The sequence below is a fragment of the Calliphora vicina genome, chromosome 2 (assembly GCF_958450345.1).
Source record: "Calliphora vicina chromosome 2, idCalVici1.1, whole genome shotgun sequence".
Classification (NCBI taxonomy): domain Eukaryota; kingdom Metazoa; phylum Arthropoda; class Insecta; order Diptera; family Calliphoridae; genus Calliphora; species Calliphora vicina.
The window spans coordinates 28,420,855-28,435,700 of record NC_088781.1 but is presented as its reverse complement, the minus strand read 5'-3'; the positions used below and the strand labels follow the sequence as shown (position 1 = coordinate 28,435,700).

General features: G+C 30.0%; 1 protein-coding gene across 1 annotated transcript; it reads right to left on the bottom strand.

The window, feature by feature from the left end:
- Nucleotides 1–643: 643 nt before the first annotated feature.
- On the bottom strand, nucleotides 644–1,688 carry Sirup (Starvation-upregulated protein). The gene is made up of 2 exons (XM_065501319.1): nucleotides 1,402–1,688; nucleotides 644–1,273 (listed from the first exon to the last, which is right to left on the bottom strand). The coding sequence occupies exons 1-2, from the start codon at nucleotides 1,463–1,465 to the stop codon at nucleotides 996–998; spliced, it is 342 nt and encodes a 113-aa protein (XP_065357391.1). The 5' UTR covers nucleotides 1,466–1,688; the 3' UTR covers nucleotides 644–995.
- Nucleotides 1,689–14,846: the final 13,158 nt, after the last annotated feature.

Sequence of the window (14,846 nt, the reverse complement as noted above, 5' to 3'; positions counted from 1 at the left end):
TAAAAATCTAAAAATTTTCGAAATTCTAAATTAAATTTAAAAAATTTATAATCAAATGTTTTCTAAAAATACATAACTGAGAAACGTTTGAATTATTTGATAAGTATTTCAGAAGATATTAAAGTTTTTCTTGCAATTAATTCAAATGTTTGATCAATTAATTGCAAATTTGCTATATTATTAAATTTACTTTAAGAGTTTTTTCACTATTTGAAAACATTTCCAACGGAAGTTACAATAGTTGGAAATTTACTTTTTTATTAAAAATGTTTATGTGTAATTTGGAAATATGACGGTTTTAATTTCTTATTAGAAGTTGTACTAAGAACCATAACATTGCTATTTTCCAATTAATGTTTTTCAACAAACATTTTATTTAGTTCGAATTTTTTTTAAACGAAATAAAATTTTTCACCCTAATTGTTGAAATTAATTAATTTTACTTTGAAATGAGTTGTACTAAGAATTTAGCTTTGTTTTAACTTAAAGTAAAAACTTCATAATAATGAAATTCAGCAAACATTTTTAGTTCGAATTTTTTTTAATCCCAATCATTATTTTCCACTGAACCTATTAGATAGATTTTTTTCCAATTCCAATTAAATTCTTCCCAAATTGAAGTGCAATAATAAGACATAGAAGATTAATTTTCATAAATTTTTAAATATTTATTTTATTTTTTAAAAATTTTTTTCTTCATTTTTTTTGGTTTCTTTTCATATTTTCGAGTTAAGTTTTCTTTAATTATTTTTAGTATACAGTCTAATAAAATGTTGTAAAAAAACAACAAAACAAGCAAAAATCATTAACCTAATGCAAAAGCTTACTTCTCTTTAAGGTCAATTAATTAATTATCTAATAAACCGAAAAGATATATGAAGAAGCCTTGCAAATCTTATATACTAATAATTTTCTTTTTTAATTTTTGTACAAACTAACAGTTAAAAAGTGCCTCTAAAGTCTAGTATGGTATGGTTTAAAGCTATGCGTTTAGACTAGAAATCAGAAACGCGACCCTTGCGTTCCCAGTCACCATAACGAGTGGGTTCGGGACCAGCAGGGCCACCAATTTCTCCAGTATGTGGGTTGACATTGTTGGGCCAGGGTCTCAAGGGCTCGACTTCTTGGAAGGGATGACGTGAGAATTCATCAAGTTTGCCCAAGGGAGTCTTGGCTCTCAGTTTCTTTTGGAATTCAACAAAACGGGCACTTTTGGGTTTCAATTCACCTTTGAATTCTTGCTGACAGGCCGAGGAGGTGGAAAAGCAGGCAACTGTAAGTAAATTAATAAATAAAGTAAAACAATTAATTTGTGTTCTCAATACATTCCGAAATACAGATTTTTATTTATTGATTTTGTAATTTATTTGATTTTAATGTTTTTTTTTTTTGGAAACTTACCTTGTTTAGTAACTTGAGGCACCAAACGGCTGGTTTGTTTAGCGATATTCACAATTTGACTCATTTTGTTTAGATATTTAGGAATACTTGGTTTTGTTAGAAATTTTAAATATTTTTCACTATACTTTTTTCAACTTGAAAAATTATATTTGATTTTTTCACTATTTGATTGAAATTCTTATATTTTTTTTTTTGACAATTACACAATTTTCTTGTGTTCTTTGCTTTGTTTAGTATTTTCTGTGACTGACGTATGAATCAGTTGATTGCTTTCGAACGAATAATTGCAATTCCTCATCTACATCGTGTTTTTATACTCGTTGTTCTCTCATCTAGCACATACAACAACCACTGCTATGTGCTCTTTGTGTGTATATTCGTTAATTTATGTTGTTGTTGGTTTTGTTATCAATTTACTTCGTAAAAAGACGCGAAAATCAAACACAAAATGTATGTGAAACAAAAACAGAAAAACACCACTTCCTCTTCTTCGAATCCATCCACGAACGAACAGCTAGTTTCTTGAGTTTTATTTACTTTTTCTATATTTTCTGTTTATAATTTTATGCTGTGCTGTCTATACTACACTTATGTATATACAACTTGTTTGCTCTTCTTGTCAAGAAATGTGTATTCAACAAAATGAGTTTACGTCCTTTAATGCACGTACACACAAGTACGTACAATTTACCACCAGTTGCCGGCATTCGACCCAATTTACTCGCAATTATATTTCTTGTCTGTATTTATCTTTTTGTTTACTTGTATATCACGTTTTGTGGGGTGTTATTGCCCATTGCTCACGTTCTCCAAATCGTCATATGGTTGTTGGATGTCGTTTCGTTGTTGTTGTAACCAGACCACCACTGAAAATGCTTTAAAAAAGAATTGGAAAAAAATTTGTGTTGGTTTTATCAGCTGGTATTTGTTTACATGTTTTATCAGCACAGAGTTGTTAAACTGTACCGATTTAACCCTAGTCGGGCGAAGGTACAGAAATGGCCTATTTGTTGGTTTAAAATACATTTTATTTTTGGTAAGTTACAGTGTTAAAATCGAACAACGTGAGCAAATACACACTTGTAGGTCTATTTATCGGAGATTTGCATATGGAAAACCCATAATGGAAACTACTGTGTGAGAAAGGCAAATAATTTTGCAGACTTTGCTTTAAATTCAACAATGTCAATGGTCAAAATTCATAAATAAAGTGGAACTTATTCAAGTTTTGGTCTAAATTGGTCGTATTTTGAAAATACTACTTCCTGACTCCTAAATAAGGGAGCATACACTTGGCGTGCCCTTCCTCTCGTGCTTGTCGAGGATGAATCTTACATCTATTCCTTCCTCAGAAAATGTGGTTTTTAGTTCACTATGGAAACAACGAGGGTTTATCACAATGGGATCAGTTGTATCACAATGGGATCAGTTGTATCAAAATGAGATCAGTTTTTGGATGGACCCGATTGAGCTGATAACGACAAATGTGTTGTATTTAACGGTTTTTAATGCGTATTTCTGTATTTCGTAGTCGTTGTACTCACCAATTTGATTAAAGAAATAAAATTACACCAGAATTTTTTCACTTTTATCTCTCCTATTCCAAAAGCAATTTAAGCAAGTAAGAGAGCTATTTTTGGCAGTGCCGAATCTTATATGCTCTTCACCAAATTATACATCAAAATAAAAATTTAAATATTTTTAGGTAAATAAATTTTTGTTTTTGAAAGTTGTCTTTTTCATTTTTTGGGAAAAATATTTTTTCCGATTTTGACCCATTGTAGGTCCAACTTACTATGGTCTTATATACGTCGTTTCAAAGGTCTTTGAAATATCTATCATTAGATATCCATATTGGGTGTGTTCGTAAATGCAGTAAATTTGTGCATCACTGATGCCACGACCTGCAAACTTTTGCAACATATAACTTAATGATGCATTGCTTGCACAGATTTGCGGCATCACTGCCAACAATTTGCATTAAAAAACGTTTGACTTAAAGCAATAATCGCAAATATGCTTTTTCGAACGCTAAACTTTTAATTTGCTGCAGTGATGCAATGATACTGAATTTACGAACACACCCATTGTCTATATTAATGACTTAGTAATCCAGATATAGGTCAAAAATCGATGTTGTCCTGGTTTTTTCCTTATATCTCAGCCATTTGTGGACCGAATTTCTCGATTTTAAATAGCAAGAATTCCGGAGATATTGTTGTATGTATGAATCGTGTATGTAGTTATTTGGGGGCTTCGGAAAGTTGATTCCAACAGACAGACAGACAGACGGACATGGCTTAATCGACTCCGCTATCTATAAGGATCCAGAATATATATACTTTATAGGGTCAGAAAATTATATTGTGGAAATTACAAACGGAATGACAAACTTATATATACCCATCTCACGATGGTGAAGGGTATAAAAAGGGAAAAATTACCCTAGGAAGTAGTTAGGAATATTAAAGCTTATTTCATGTCAAAAGTACAAATAAACTTCAACGGCTACACAAATATTCGAACAACTTCTGTAAGCACTTTACAGAAAGTGGGCTGAGCCTAAACAACGTCGCTGTCCTTTCCTACACCTGTCTGATACCTGCCTTCTGCAAAGAACCGCAAAGCTTACTTACACCAGATGTATATTTTGACGGCTGTGAATGCAATGTCAGCATTTGCAGTAAATACACAAAATCAGATTTGTTAACACGGTAATATTATTCGAACCTAAACGAAAAACATAGTTAAATGCTTCAAAAGAAAAGCTTCACGCTTCATCTTTCTCCTTGCAAGTCCTTGAATATTTATTTTATTTTGTTCCTTATCATTTAATTCTTTAAGCAGTCCTAGTAGACTGTCTCGAACTAGTGATTTTACTTATCATTTAGGGTGACAACTAGTTACATAAGAGACTGTCTGATACCTGGTCGAAAATAGTCAACGCGTTGGATTCTCATACCATTTACAAAGAGCCAGTTACCTTACTAACTACCTAACTGGTTACTTGATTTGTTACATCAACATTATTTATATAAAAATTCATTACACAATTATCGTTTAAAGTGGTTACATTCTAGATTACTTAGCGACACTTAAGTGACAATTGTATTCACGGTATAATTGATTTCCCTATGCACTAAAAAGTACACATACGTGTCAAATGACCCCAGTGACAATTACTGTATATAAGTTTATTGCTTAACTGCAGGGTTAATTTAAAAAATAAAAAACAAAAAAAAATTATTTTTTTATTTTTGAAAACCTAGTTTGTACGAAATAAAATGTCAAAATCAAAACAGCGGATTATGATTTATTCGCTCCCTTTTTTCTTAAAAATATTGTTCTCAAAATTGGCTGATTGTCGAAACCAAGGCAAATTTATTTACAGGTATACCCAATTCTACAACAAATACAACTTTACCAAAAACAACATGTACTTTGTTTTTGTAAAATTATTTGCTAGCTGTCAAACAGCTAAACAACACCAGACTGTAAAAATTTCAATAAGTACTCCATTCACTTTTATATTATCAGTTATTCACTTTTCTATTATTTTATATTTTTTATTAAAAGAAACAAAAACGTTAATTTAAATTAATAAAGAAATGTAAACAAACTTTGACAGCTAGAAGTGAAAAAACAAATCGAGCAAAAAATAGTCAGCTGGCTTTTCGACGTCACCTTATTAGATACGCCTTGGTCGAAACAATCTTCTATTTGCTTTATGCTTCGTTGGATAGTACTTTAAAATAAATTTCCTTTATATACAAAATTTGCAAATATATTTTTTATTGTAATCAAAACTAAACCTATGTAATTGGAGTAATGCTTTCCAATTTCCAATTCGTTGCGTTCCTAAAACGAATTCACATATTTTTGTAGTCTTTCTATTAAATCCACATGATTACTTGGTTTTACTTTCGAGTAAACAAAGCTCTTACAATGTACAAAGTAATGTGATTTTCCGAACTTCAATTTGTTTTTGAAATCACTCGATTTACAGAATAATATGAAACATTTTACAAGAACTTTAACCCGGTTTTCGCTTTTATCTCGGTCATTTATTCGAAAATTCCTTCAACATTTGTTCCTAGATCTATTTACTTTATGGAAGCTTCCAAATTTGTGTGTATACATTTTGGATAAATTTTGTATTTATTGATGACAGAATCAATTTTTTTTACCTTGAAAATTAAGAGGTGTGTTATTTGTTATAGAGCCCAATTATGAATAAAAATACCCCGGGAGTTTTTTCCCTTTTCTATTATTAAAATTGAATTTGAATAATAAAAATGGGATAATCGAATAAAAAAATCAGCCAAATCGCTCCAGCCGTTCTCACGTGATGCCATTACATACCTGGACCATTTAATTTTTCTATATATAGATTGGGCAGATATTGAATAGATTTTTATAAAAGTTGACCAAATAATAATGTAATATCGCATTTGTTGACTTATTTAAAATTGTATAAATTTAATTAACAACATAAGTCATTCCAATATTATCGTTATCATTCAACTACCGTTAATACTAAATTACCGCTACCGAAATATGCCAAAATACCGTTACCGAAATTAATGTTACCTCTTAATCGTTACGATTAGGTAGCCAAGCTTGATTTTTATAGAATTTAAAATTCTACGTCTTGCTTTTCAGAAAAAAATTACCTATAGATAGGGAACCCATGACTTTAGAAAATATATAACACTGTTTTATTAATTCCGGTTTGTGTATTCGATAAATAACATGAAAAGTATTGCCATTTACCAATGTGTCTTAACTACTTCATTATTCACATCTAGAGGTCGCCAATGGCTGGTACAGTAATACAAAACACCGCTAAAGCAAAGACCCACAAATAAAGACGTTATTTGAAAACTACAATAACACAGTGAAGGCAATTTAATATTTTTATACTATTTATACCCTACACCACCATAGTGGGGAGGGTATTATGCGTTTGTGCAGATGTTTGTAACGCCCAAAACTATTAGTCTAACACCCACCTTAAAGTATACCGATCGACTTAGAATCACTTTCTGAGTCGATTAAACGATGTCCGTCCGTCCGTCCGTCCGTCTGGTTGGCTGGCTGGCTGGCTGGCTGGCTGTCCATGTAAACCTTGTGCGCAGAGTACAGGTCGCAATTTTGAAGATATTTCGATCAAATTTGGTACATATTACTTTTTCGGCCCAAGGACCAAGCCTATTGAAACTGGCTGAAATCGGTTCATTATTTCACCTAGCCCCCATACAAATGTCCCCTCGAAATTGAACTTTATCGGTCATAAATGTTTAATTTATCTATGTATCTACACAAATTTCGCTCCAAATAAGTTTTATATATACAAAATTCATGTCACCAAATTTTATTACGATCGGTCCATAATTAGTCATAGCTCCCATATAGACCCGCTTCCGAAAATCACTTTAACGTGCATAAATCGCTAAAAATGTTGGTATACACACAAAATTCAACATAGTTAACTTTAATATAGACATAAATCACACGACCTAATTTTATGGTGATCGGTCCATAATTGGTCATAGCTCCCATATAAGGCCCACTTCCGAAAATCACTCAAAAATATAAATTATTGATATTTTAAAAGAAAAATATTTTTACTCATTTACTTGGTGTAGGGTATTATATGGTCGGGCTTGACCGACCATACTTTCTTACTTGTTTTAATATTTCTTTTTTTTTCTTACATTTTTTACCGATTACATCAGAGATAAGAAATTAAACTACATATTGTCATGGTCTATTGAGCACCAAATGAAGTCAAATGTTTTGTTAAGCTGCATATTATTATTTTTATATTTCCAAGTTAGTTTTAAAGAAAATAAGAGTTCGGTTGCAAGTTCAACGTTTCTTGGGGCAAATACAAAATTTCATTGATCATGAGCTTAAGATCAATTTGAAAACTTAATTGTAAATAGTAGTTTACGGTCGTTGGGCGAGTTGGAATGAAAATATATAAATTAAGAAAATAAACATATGTGATAGGTTTTACAAATAATTGTGATATAATAGCTAGCTAATTCGGTGCTCTTCGCCGATCAATCGTAGTGAAGTGAAAATGAACTGAAACATAAACGTTGCTAGAAAAAGGATCACTTATAATCAAGCAAATATCGATATTTCAAAAGAAAATTAGCTGAAACATAAAAGTGGCTATAAGTCGCTAAATAGTGATTCAAATAGAAAAATTTTGTTAATATAAAGTATTCAGCCCAATTATGAATAAAAATTCCCCGGGAGTTTATTCCCTTTTCTCATTTTTCCTATTCAAATTCAATGGGAAAAAACTCATGCGGAATTTTTTATTCATAATTGGGCTGATTAAAAAAGTACTATTAGAATAATGAAAAAGTACCTTTAAAACCCTTTGTAAGTTCCAATTATACTCAGCTTAGAATAAAGAAAAAGTACCATTAATTCCCTTAATTTAATGTTTCTCAATTCATAAATATGGAAAATTCAAAAAGTACCATTAAAAATAAGAAAAAGTTCCCTTTGCTCTCTCTTTGTCCTTAATAACTTTAAGCAGTTCCCTGGGCTAAATTCTTACACCACTCAGAAGTATATCAGCTAACTTTTATGTCGATAAGTTAAATAATTTAAAATATTAACAAGTAAGACAGCTATATTCGGCTGTGCCGAATCTTATATACCCTTCACCAAATTATACATCAAAACAAAAATTTTAAATATTTTTAGGTAAACAAAATTTATTTTTTTTTCCAAAGTTGTTTTTTAATTTTTTGGAATTGATTTTTTAAATTTTTAAAAAAAAAAAAATTTTTCTTTTTAAATTTTTTTTTGTATTGATTTTTCAATTTTATTTTTTTAATATTTAGCGAAAAAAACTTGGTGAAAAAAAAAATTCGGGTTAAAAAATATTTTTTCCGATTTTGACCCATTGTAGGTCCAACTTATATACGTCGTTGTAAAGGTCTTTGAAATATCTATCATTGTCCTATATTAATGGCTTAATAATCCAGATATAGGTAAAAAATCGTGGTTGTCCTGGTTTTTTCCTTATATCTCAGCCATTTGTGGACCGATTTTAAATAGCAACCGAGCCGGAAGAATTTCGAAGATATTGTAAGTAATTTGGGGTCTTCGGAAAGTTGATTTCAACACACAGAAGGACAGACGGACATGGCTATATCGACTCCGCTATCTATAACGATTCAGAATATATATATTTTGTGGGGTCTTGAATGAAAAATGTAGAAATTACTAACGGAATGACAAACTTATATATACCCTTGCCACTAAGGTTGAAGGGTATAAAAAAGTACCATTAGAAGAAAACGTACCAATTTCACTTTTCCCTCTTGAACACATGTCAAGGTTGAAATTTCAAAATACTTAAGTTTGCTGATTTTTTTTGTGATTTAATCAACTCTTAAACGATTCAAATCTGTGTTCTAGTGCCAAAGAAAACAATTTGTTTTAAAAAAGTATCAAACTGTTTACATGGATTTGGACCTATCTACACAATTGAGTTCCAATAACATCCTGTTAGTTAATTTTTGTATGACTGGATGAACCAATATTTATAATTTTATCACACTAGGCTCAATAATTTCCCGTTTTAACACATTTTTGGTACTATTATGTCCGCATTGAGATGATACAAATTGTATTCAAATAAAAAAAATTAGTATCGTAGTAGGAGCTCATAATAAGATATCCATATGTCTATGTCCATTTATAGAAAATCAAAGTACCAACAATAAATGCAATTTTTAACCCTTAACTGTTCGAATTTCCAAAAAGTACCAAATTTATATTTTTTTATGTTACGATAAGTAAAGAATTCGATTTAAAATTTATTTATACTTTTATTGGATAAAGAATACATAGGGTGCCATAAAAGTACCAAAACATAGTTTTACCCGTTTTCTCCCCTAAAGGGTTCGTATTTCACCTAAAGTACTAAATTTATAAGTAGATGAAGATGTATTTCAAATGTTTTTGTAATCTGTATTAGTTTAGAAGTTACATGGTTACTCGTTTTTACCCCCTAAACCTTTGAATTTCCAAACCCCCTTTATTGGTTCTATATAGGGAAACCCAGAATTTGCTGCACTTTAAATTTAAAGCTACGCTTTCTATAAATCAAGGATTAATTTTATTCTAAAAAATACTGTATCTCTCCAACAGACACTACATACAAACATTTTCTAAATTTAAATGTTGATATTTTACTCAAAAAACTATTAATTGCATGCCATGTGAAAATATATTTATTTGCATTTATGAATATAAATAATAGTTTTGTTTTTTTTTTTGGTTATTTGTTGGTTTTGTTGTCTTTGTTTTTTAAGTACATATTTGAAACAAATTTGAAATTCTGTTTAGTAGTTTTCCGTTAGCAGTTACTAACTTTAAGCGCAATGCGTATTAAAATAATAAATTTTAAAGATTTATGAGTTTTGTGTGAAGAGAATGAATGCATCACAACAAACAGAAGCCAGCAACAAATTTGCAAAAATTTGTTTTTTTAAATAAATAGTTAAAGTAATGTTGCGATCAAAGACGAATATGTTTTACTCTACAGTAAAATAAAGTAACTCATTTTAGAAAACGAAACAAATAGAAAATATTCAAGTTTCAAACCATTTTCCAATTTTCTTCATGTGAATTTCTTACGTTTCAAAACGTTTCGTTTTATAAAATGAGGTCCAACGTTTCATGTTGTTTCCTATAGCTTTAATTTTTTTCGCATTAATATAGAGCCATAATCCAAAAGTTATATCAACATTTCAAAAAGGTTATTTAAGTGGGAAGATTCTCCCGATTTTAAAGGCCTATAAACACTATTTTAGACCTATTAATTTGTATAGTTAATGGGATTTTCCAAAAATATAAATTGAAAGCTTCAAACTCTCTTTTCTACGACCATTGCTTTGTTAAATAGTATTGAAATTAATAAAACAACAAATGCAATTGTAAACATGAGTACAATAAATCAAATTAAATGAAACAATGAGAGCTGCTCCAACAACAATAACAAAAACAACAAATCTAACAAACAAACAAAACAATTTAAATCACCCGACAACAAACAATTCAAACCAAATATAAAAAATAACAACAAACAAATGAAATTATTTTTTTTTTCATTCTCTTTTATTCAGGGAAGGAAAATTCAGTAGTATTGCAGTTTGTTCAGTACTTTTTAGATTATCCAAAACCGAAACCGAAAACCGCTCAACCGGTTTTTTCATCTTTGTAAACTCCACCGGTTTCGGTTTTTGTAATGAAATATATTTTCTAAAGCACATTTATGAAAAACTTTGATACCATTTTTAAAAATATTGATTTATTTTATAGAAAATTGTAACAACATTTGGTAAAGGATATAAAATAATTGCATAAAGATAGATTTAATATAAACCGGTTAACCGGTTTTTTTGAAGACAAAAACCGAAACCGTTTAACCGGTTTTTTAAAAGACAATAATAAAAACCGGTTTTTTCAAAAACACACTTTCGGTTAAACCGGAAACCGGTTTTTCAAATTTGCCGGTTTTTTGGACACTCTAGTACTTTTTGACATTTTCCGATTCCGAGCCAAAAGAACTGTTCATCTTTTGAGGCCAAGAACGAATCAAGCCAATTTCGGATACTCTGTTCTGAAGTGAAGCGTAACCCAGATATAGCGTTCTGCATCCATCGAAACAAATAGCAGTCGGGCGGGGCAAGATCTGGACTATAAGGCTGGTGAGGCAAAACTTCCCAACCACATCTTTCCAAATAGTTTTTAGCAGATATTTCAACATGTTGCCTAGCACATGTGTGATGATATGGTCAGATTTCAGCAGATCATAATCCAGAGCATTACCTTAGTGCCATGGATATTTGTCTTTGGTGTCAATTCGGCTGGTTGCCGGGCTTCACATGCGATCTCTTACGCTTCGGGTTATCGTAATGGATCCAGTTTTCACAGCAAGTAATGATTCGGAGCAAAAATTATTTTCTATTATAGCATTCAAGCAGCAATTCGGACATGCAAAAGTTCTCTTGGCTTCAAATCATATGGCACCCAATTTCCCTGCATTTTGAATGAATCCTTCTGCTCGCAAACGTTTTGAAATTACTGCTTGAGTAGTTCCCAATGATTTTGCATGCTCTTGTTGAGTTTGACAACAATCTTCATATAAGAAATGCCTCCAATTCTTGGTCTTCGCACATTTTTGGATGGTCAAGGTGATCTTTCTCTTCCGTGTCAAAATCACCACTTTTGAGCCGCACAAACCATCTCTTGCATATTGATACCGATGGATCGCATTCACCATAAGCTTCGGTGACCAATCGGTGTGATTCAGCGGAACTTTAATTCAAATTAAAGAAGTAAAGCAAAACTTCTCGCATATGACGCTATGTTAGCGCAAAATTCGATATTTTCGAAGCAAAAAAAACTTTGTCATTTATACTATAATGTTCAATAACTAATTGAGAATAAATTACAAAATGACGTATAAGTTATTAAAAACTGAAATCGCGTTCAAAATATACACCCAAGTTATACAACCAATATCTTTTAAATTTTCAACTTTCCTACACCTTTTATTAAATTTGCCGTTAAGATTGATTTATTTTTTATACCTTCGTGAGAAGGGTATATATAAGTTTGTCATTCCGTTTGAAATTTCCACAATATAATTTTCGGAACCTATAAAGTATATATATTCTGGATCCTTATAGATAGCGGAGTCGATTAAGCCATGTCCGTCTGTCTGTCTGTTGAAATCAATATTCCGAAGCCCCCAAATAACTTAAGTTGCTACTTAAAATCGTGAAAATTGGTCCACAAATGGCTGAGATATAAGGATAAACCAGGACAACCTCGATTTTTGATCTATGTCTGGATTACTAAGTCATTAATATAGACAATATGGATCAATATGAAGACTTTGCAACGACGTATATAAGACCATAGTAAGTTGGACCTAGAATGGGCCAAAATCGGAACAAAATTTTTTTAACTCAAATTTTTTTCACCAAAAGTTTTTTTTCGCTAAATATTAAAAAAAAACATTTTAAATTTTAAAACAAAAATTTAAAAAAAAAAAATTTAAATTTAAAAAAACAATTGGAAATTTTTTTTTTCGCTAAATAATAGAAAAAAATTTAAAAAAAACTATTCGAAAAAATTTTTTTTCCAAAAAATGAAAAAAATAACTGAAAAAAAAAAAAATTTGTTTAGCTAAAAATATTTCAAATTGTTATTTTGTAGTATAATTTGGTGAAGGGTATATAAGATTCGGCACAGCCGAATATAGCTCTCTTACTTGTTTTGTTTTAAATTCCCATCTTTGTATATCATCTGACCAATACAAAATCTTCATATTCCATCCCTGCTTTTTACTACTTCTTGTTTTAGTTGTTGTATCTGCATTAAATTGCATTGAGTTAAAATAATTTAAATTATTAACACTCACTTGTACTAGGGGAGCAGAACAAAACAGAAAAAATTATAATCAAAATCATTTGAGTTGAGAAATGAGAACAACATGAGTTTTTGTATAAGGGGGGATATTAAAAATCATTAAATTTGTTTTTGTTCACGATACAAATAGCAATAAAAAAAATTTAGCTTTGGAATTAAATTTTTTGTTTATTATTTAATACATTCCCGATCATTTATTTTATCATTGATTCATTTATTCTTTTGTTTTATTATTATTTTTTTTTTGTTTGATTTGTCATATTATTGAATTTCAATTAGTGGATAAATAAATAAATACATATTTATCCATGCTATTTATTTAGCAATATTATGATGCAGTATGTATGTATGTTTTTGTTGTTTTTCAATTTCTTTTAAATATTAATTAAATAATAATGTCAGTGTGTTTATGATGGCAAATTAATGATATCAATATTTAAATGAATTTGTGGCATTTTCATAAATTTTTGGAATTTTTTTTTTTGCTACAATATGATGGGTTAGTAGTAGTAGTAGGTTAACCTCAGAAACGAATGCAATTGCCCTACTAACCCATTATATTGAAGCAAAAAAATTCCAAAAATTTATGAAAATGACACAAATTCATTTACAACTACCATAAAAAATCTGTAATTTCTAAATGAATAGCCCGATTTAAATATTTAATATTAAATTAATAATTTAAAGGAAAATCTGTGATCATATTTTCCAACTTTTTTCCAAACAACTCGTAAACTACAGTGTTTAGTTTAAATTTAAGCCACCTCAAAAGTAGCGCCATTTTGTCTATTTATTCCGACAATTTTGCTATGTATGTATTTTAATATTGTAAAATACAATTTTAAATAATTATTATTTTTTCTGAACTAAATGGCATGAATACATTTTATATTTATTAATTAATTTCAGTTTGGATGATTTATATGCGTTTTCTTTACAATAACTATAAATTAATTGCTAAATAGTCAGCAAGTATGAGTGTTACATTTGAATATTTAATTTATAAAAACATTTTAATAATATAAAGTAAATTTATGGCACAAGCCTTAAATTATTTGTATTTTGTTCAGAATATGCATTCAAATATTAATAACAATAATAGTAAAAAATTAAAAAAAAAAAATTATTTTTCTCGTTTGGAATAACGTAACACTTGGTGTAAAACGGCAACGTTGTAACTCAGGGACAAATCGAATCGGTTCTGAAAAATTTGTCAGCTATTTTTGTGGCCTTAATTAATTACAGCGAAAACGGTTGGGCCGATTTAATGATTTTTTTTGATTTCACCTTTGGAAAACTTCATTAACATTTTACATAGAGTAAGTTCGGGTAATGTGGTATAGGCGGGTAATATGGTATAGCAGCTTTTCTCTAAAACTAAGAGCATAGGAAGTAGCGGTACCAAGCTTAAGAGTTTTATGATCTCAGAAAATTCACATTGGGTGAGTGTACTTCATTTTTGCAGGTCATGGAAATAGTCAGTTGTAAAAAATCAGCATTATCTTATGGTAGACTTTTTTTTGTGATCTGTTAAAAATTAATTTTTTTTCTACAATCACGTGTTTTAAACTTTATTAATTTAATTTTAAAGTCAAATGGGAGTATTTTGCTATTGAAGAACATATGAATGGCTTAATATAAAAAAGCCCAAACTCGTGTTTTTTTAAGTCGAGATTTTTTTTGGCTAATTGTGATATATGATCGGACCATTTATCGAAATAAACGGAAATCTAGACTTACAAAAAAACACGAGCTAGGGCCTTTTTATATTAAGCCATCGATATGTTCTTCAATAGCTAATGTGGTATAGCTAAAGAATTTCAAGCACATAATATGCCAAAGAAATGTGAAGTATGAAAATGGGCAGCGGAAGATTTGAAGAACGCTATCTGAGCTATTAGAAACAACAAATGGAAATTTTTTTCGCATCAGTCATTCAATGTCTCCTACGAAGCGAATAATGTATTGAG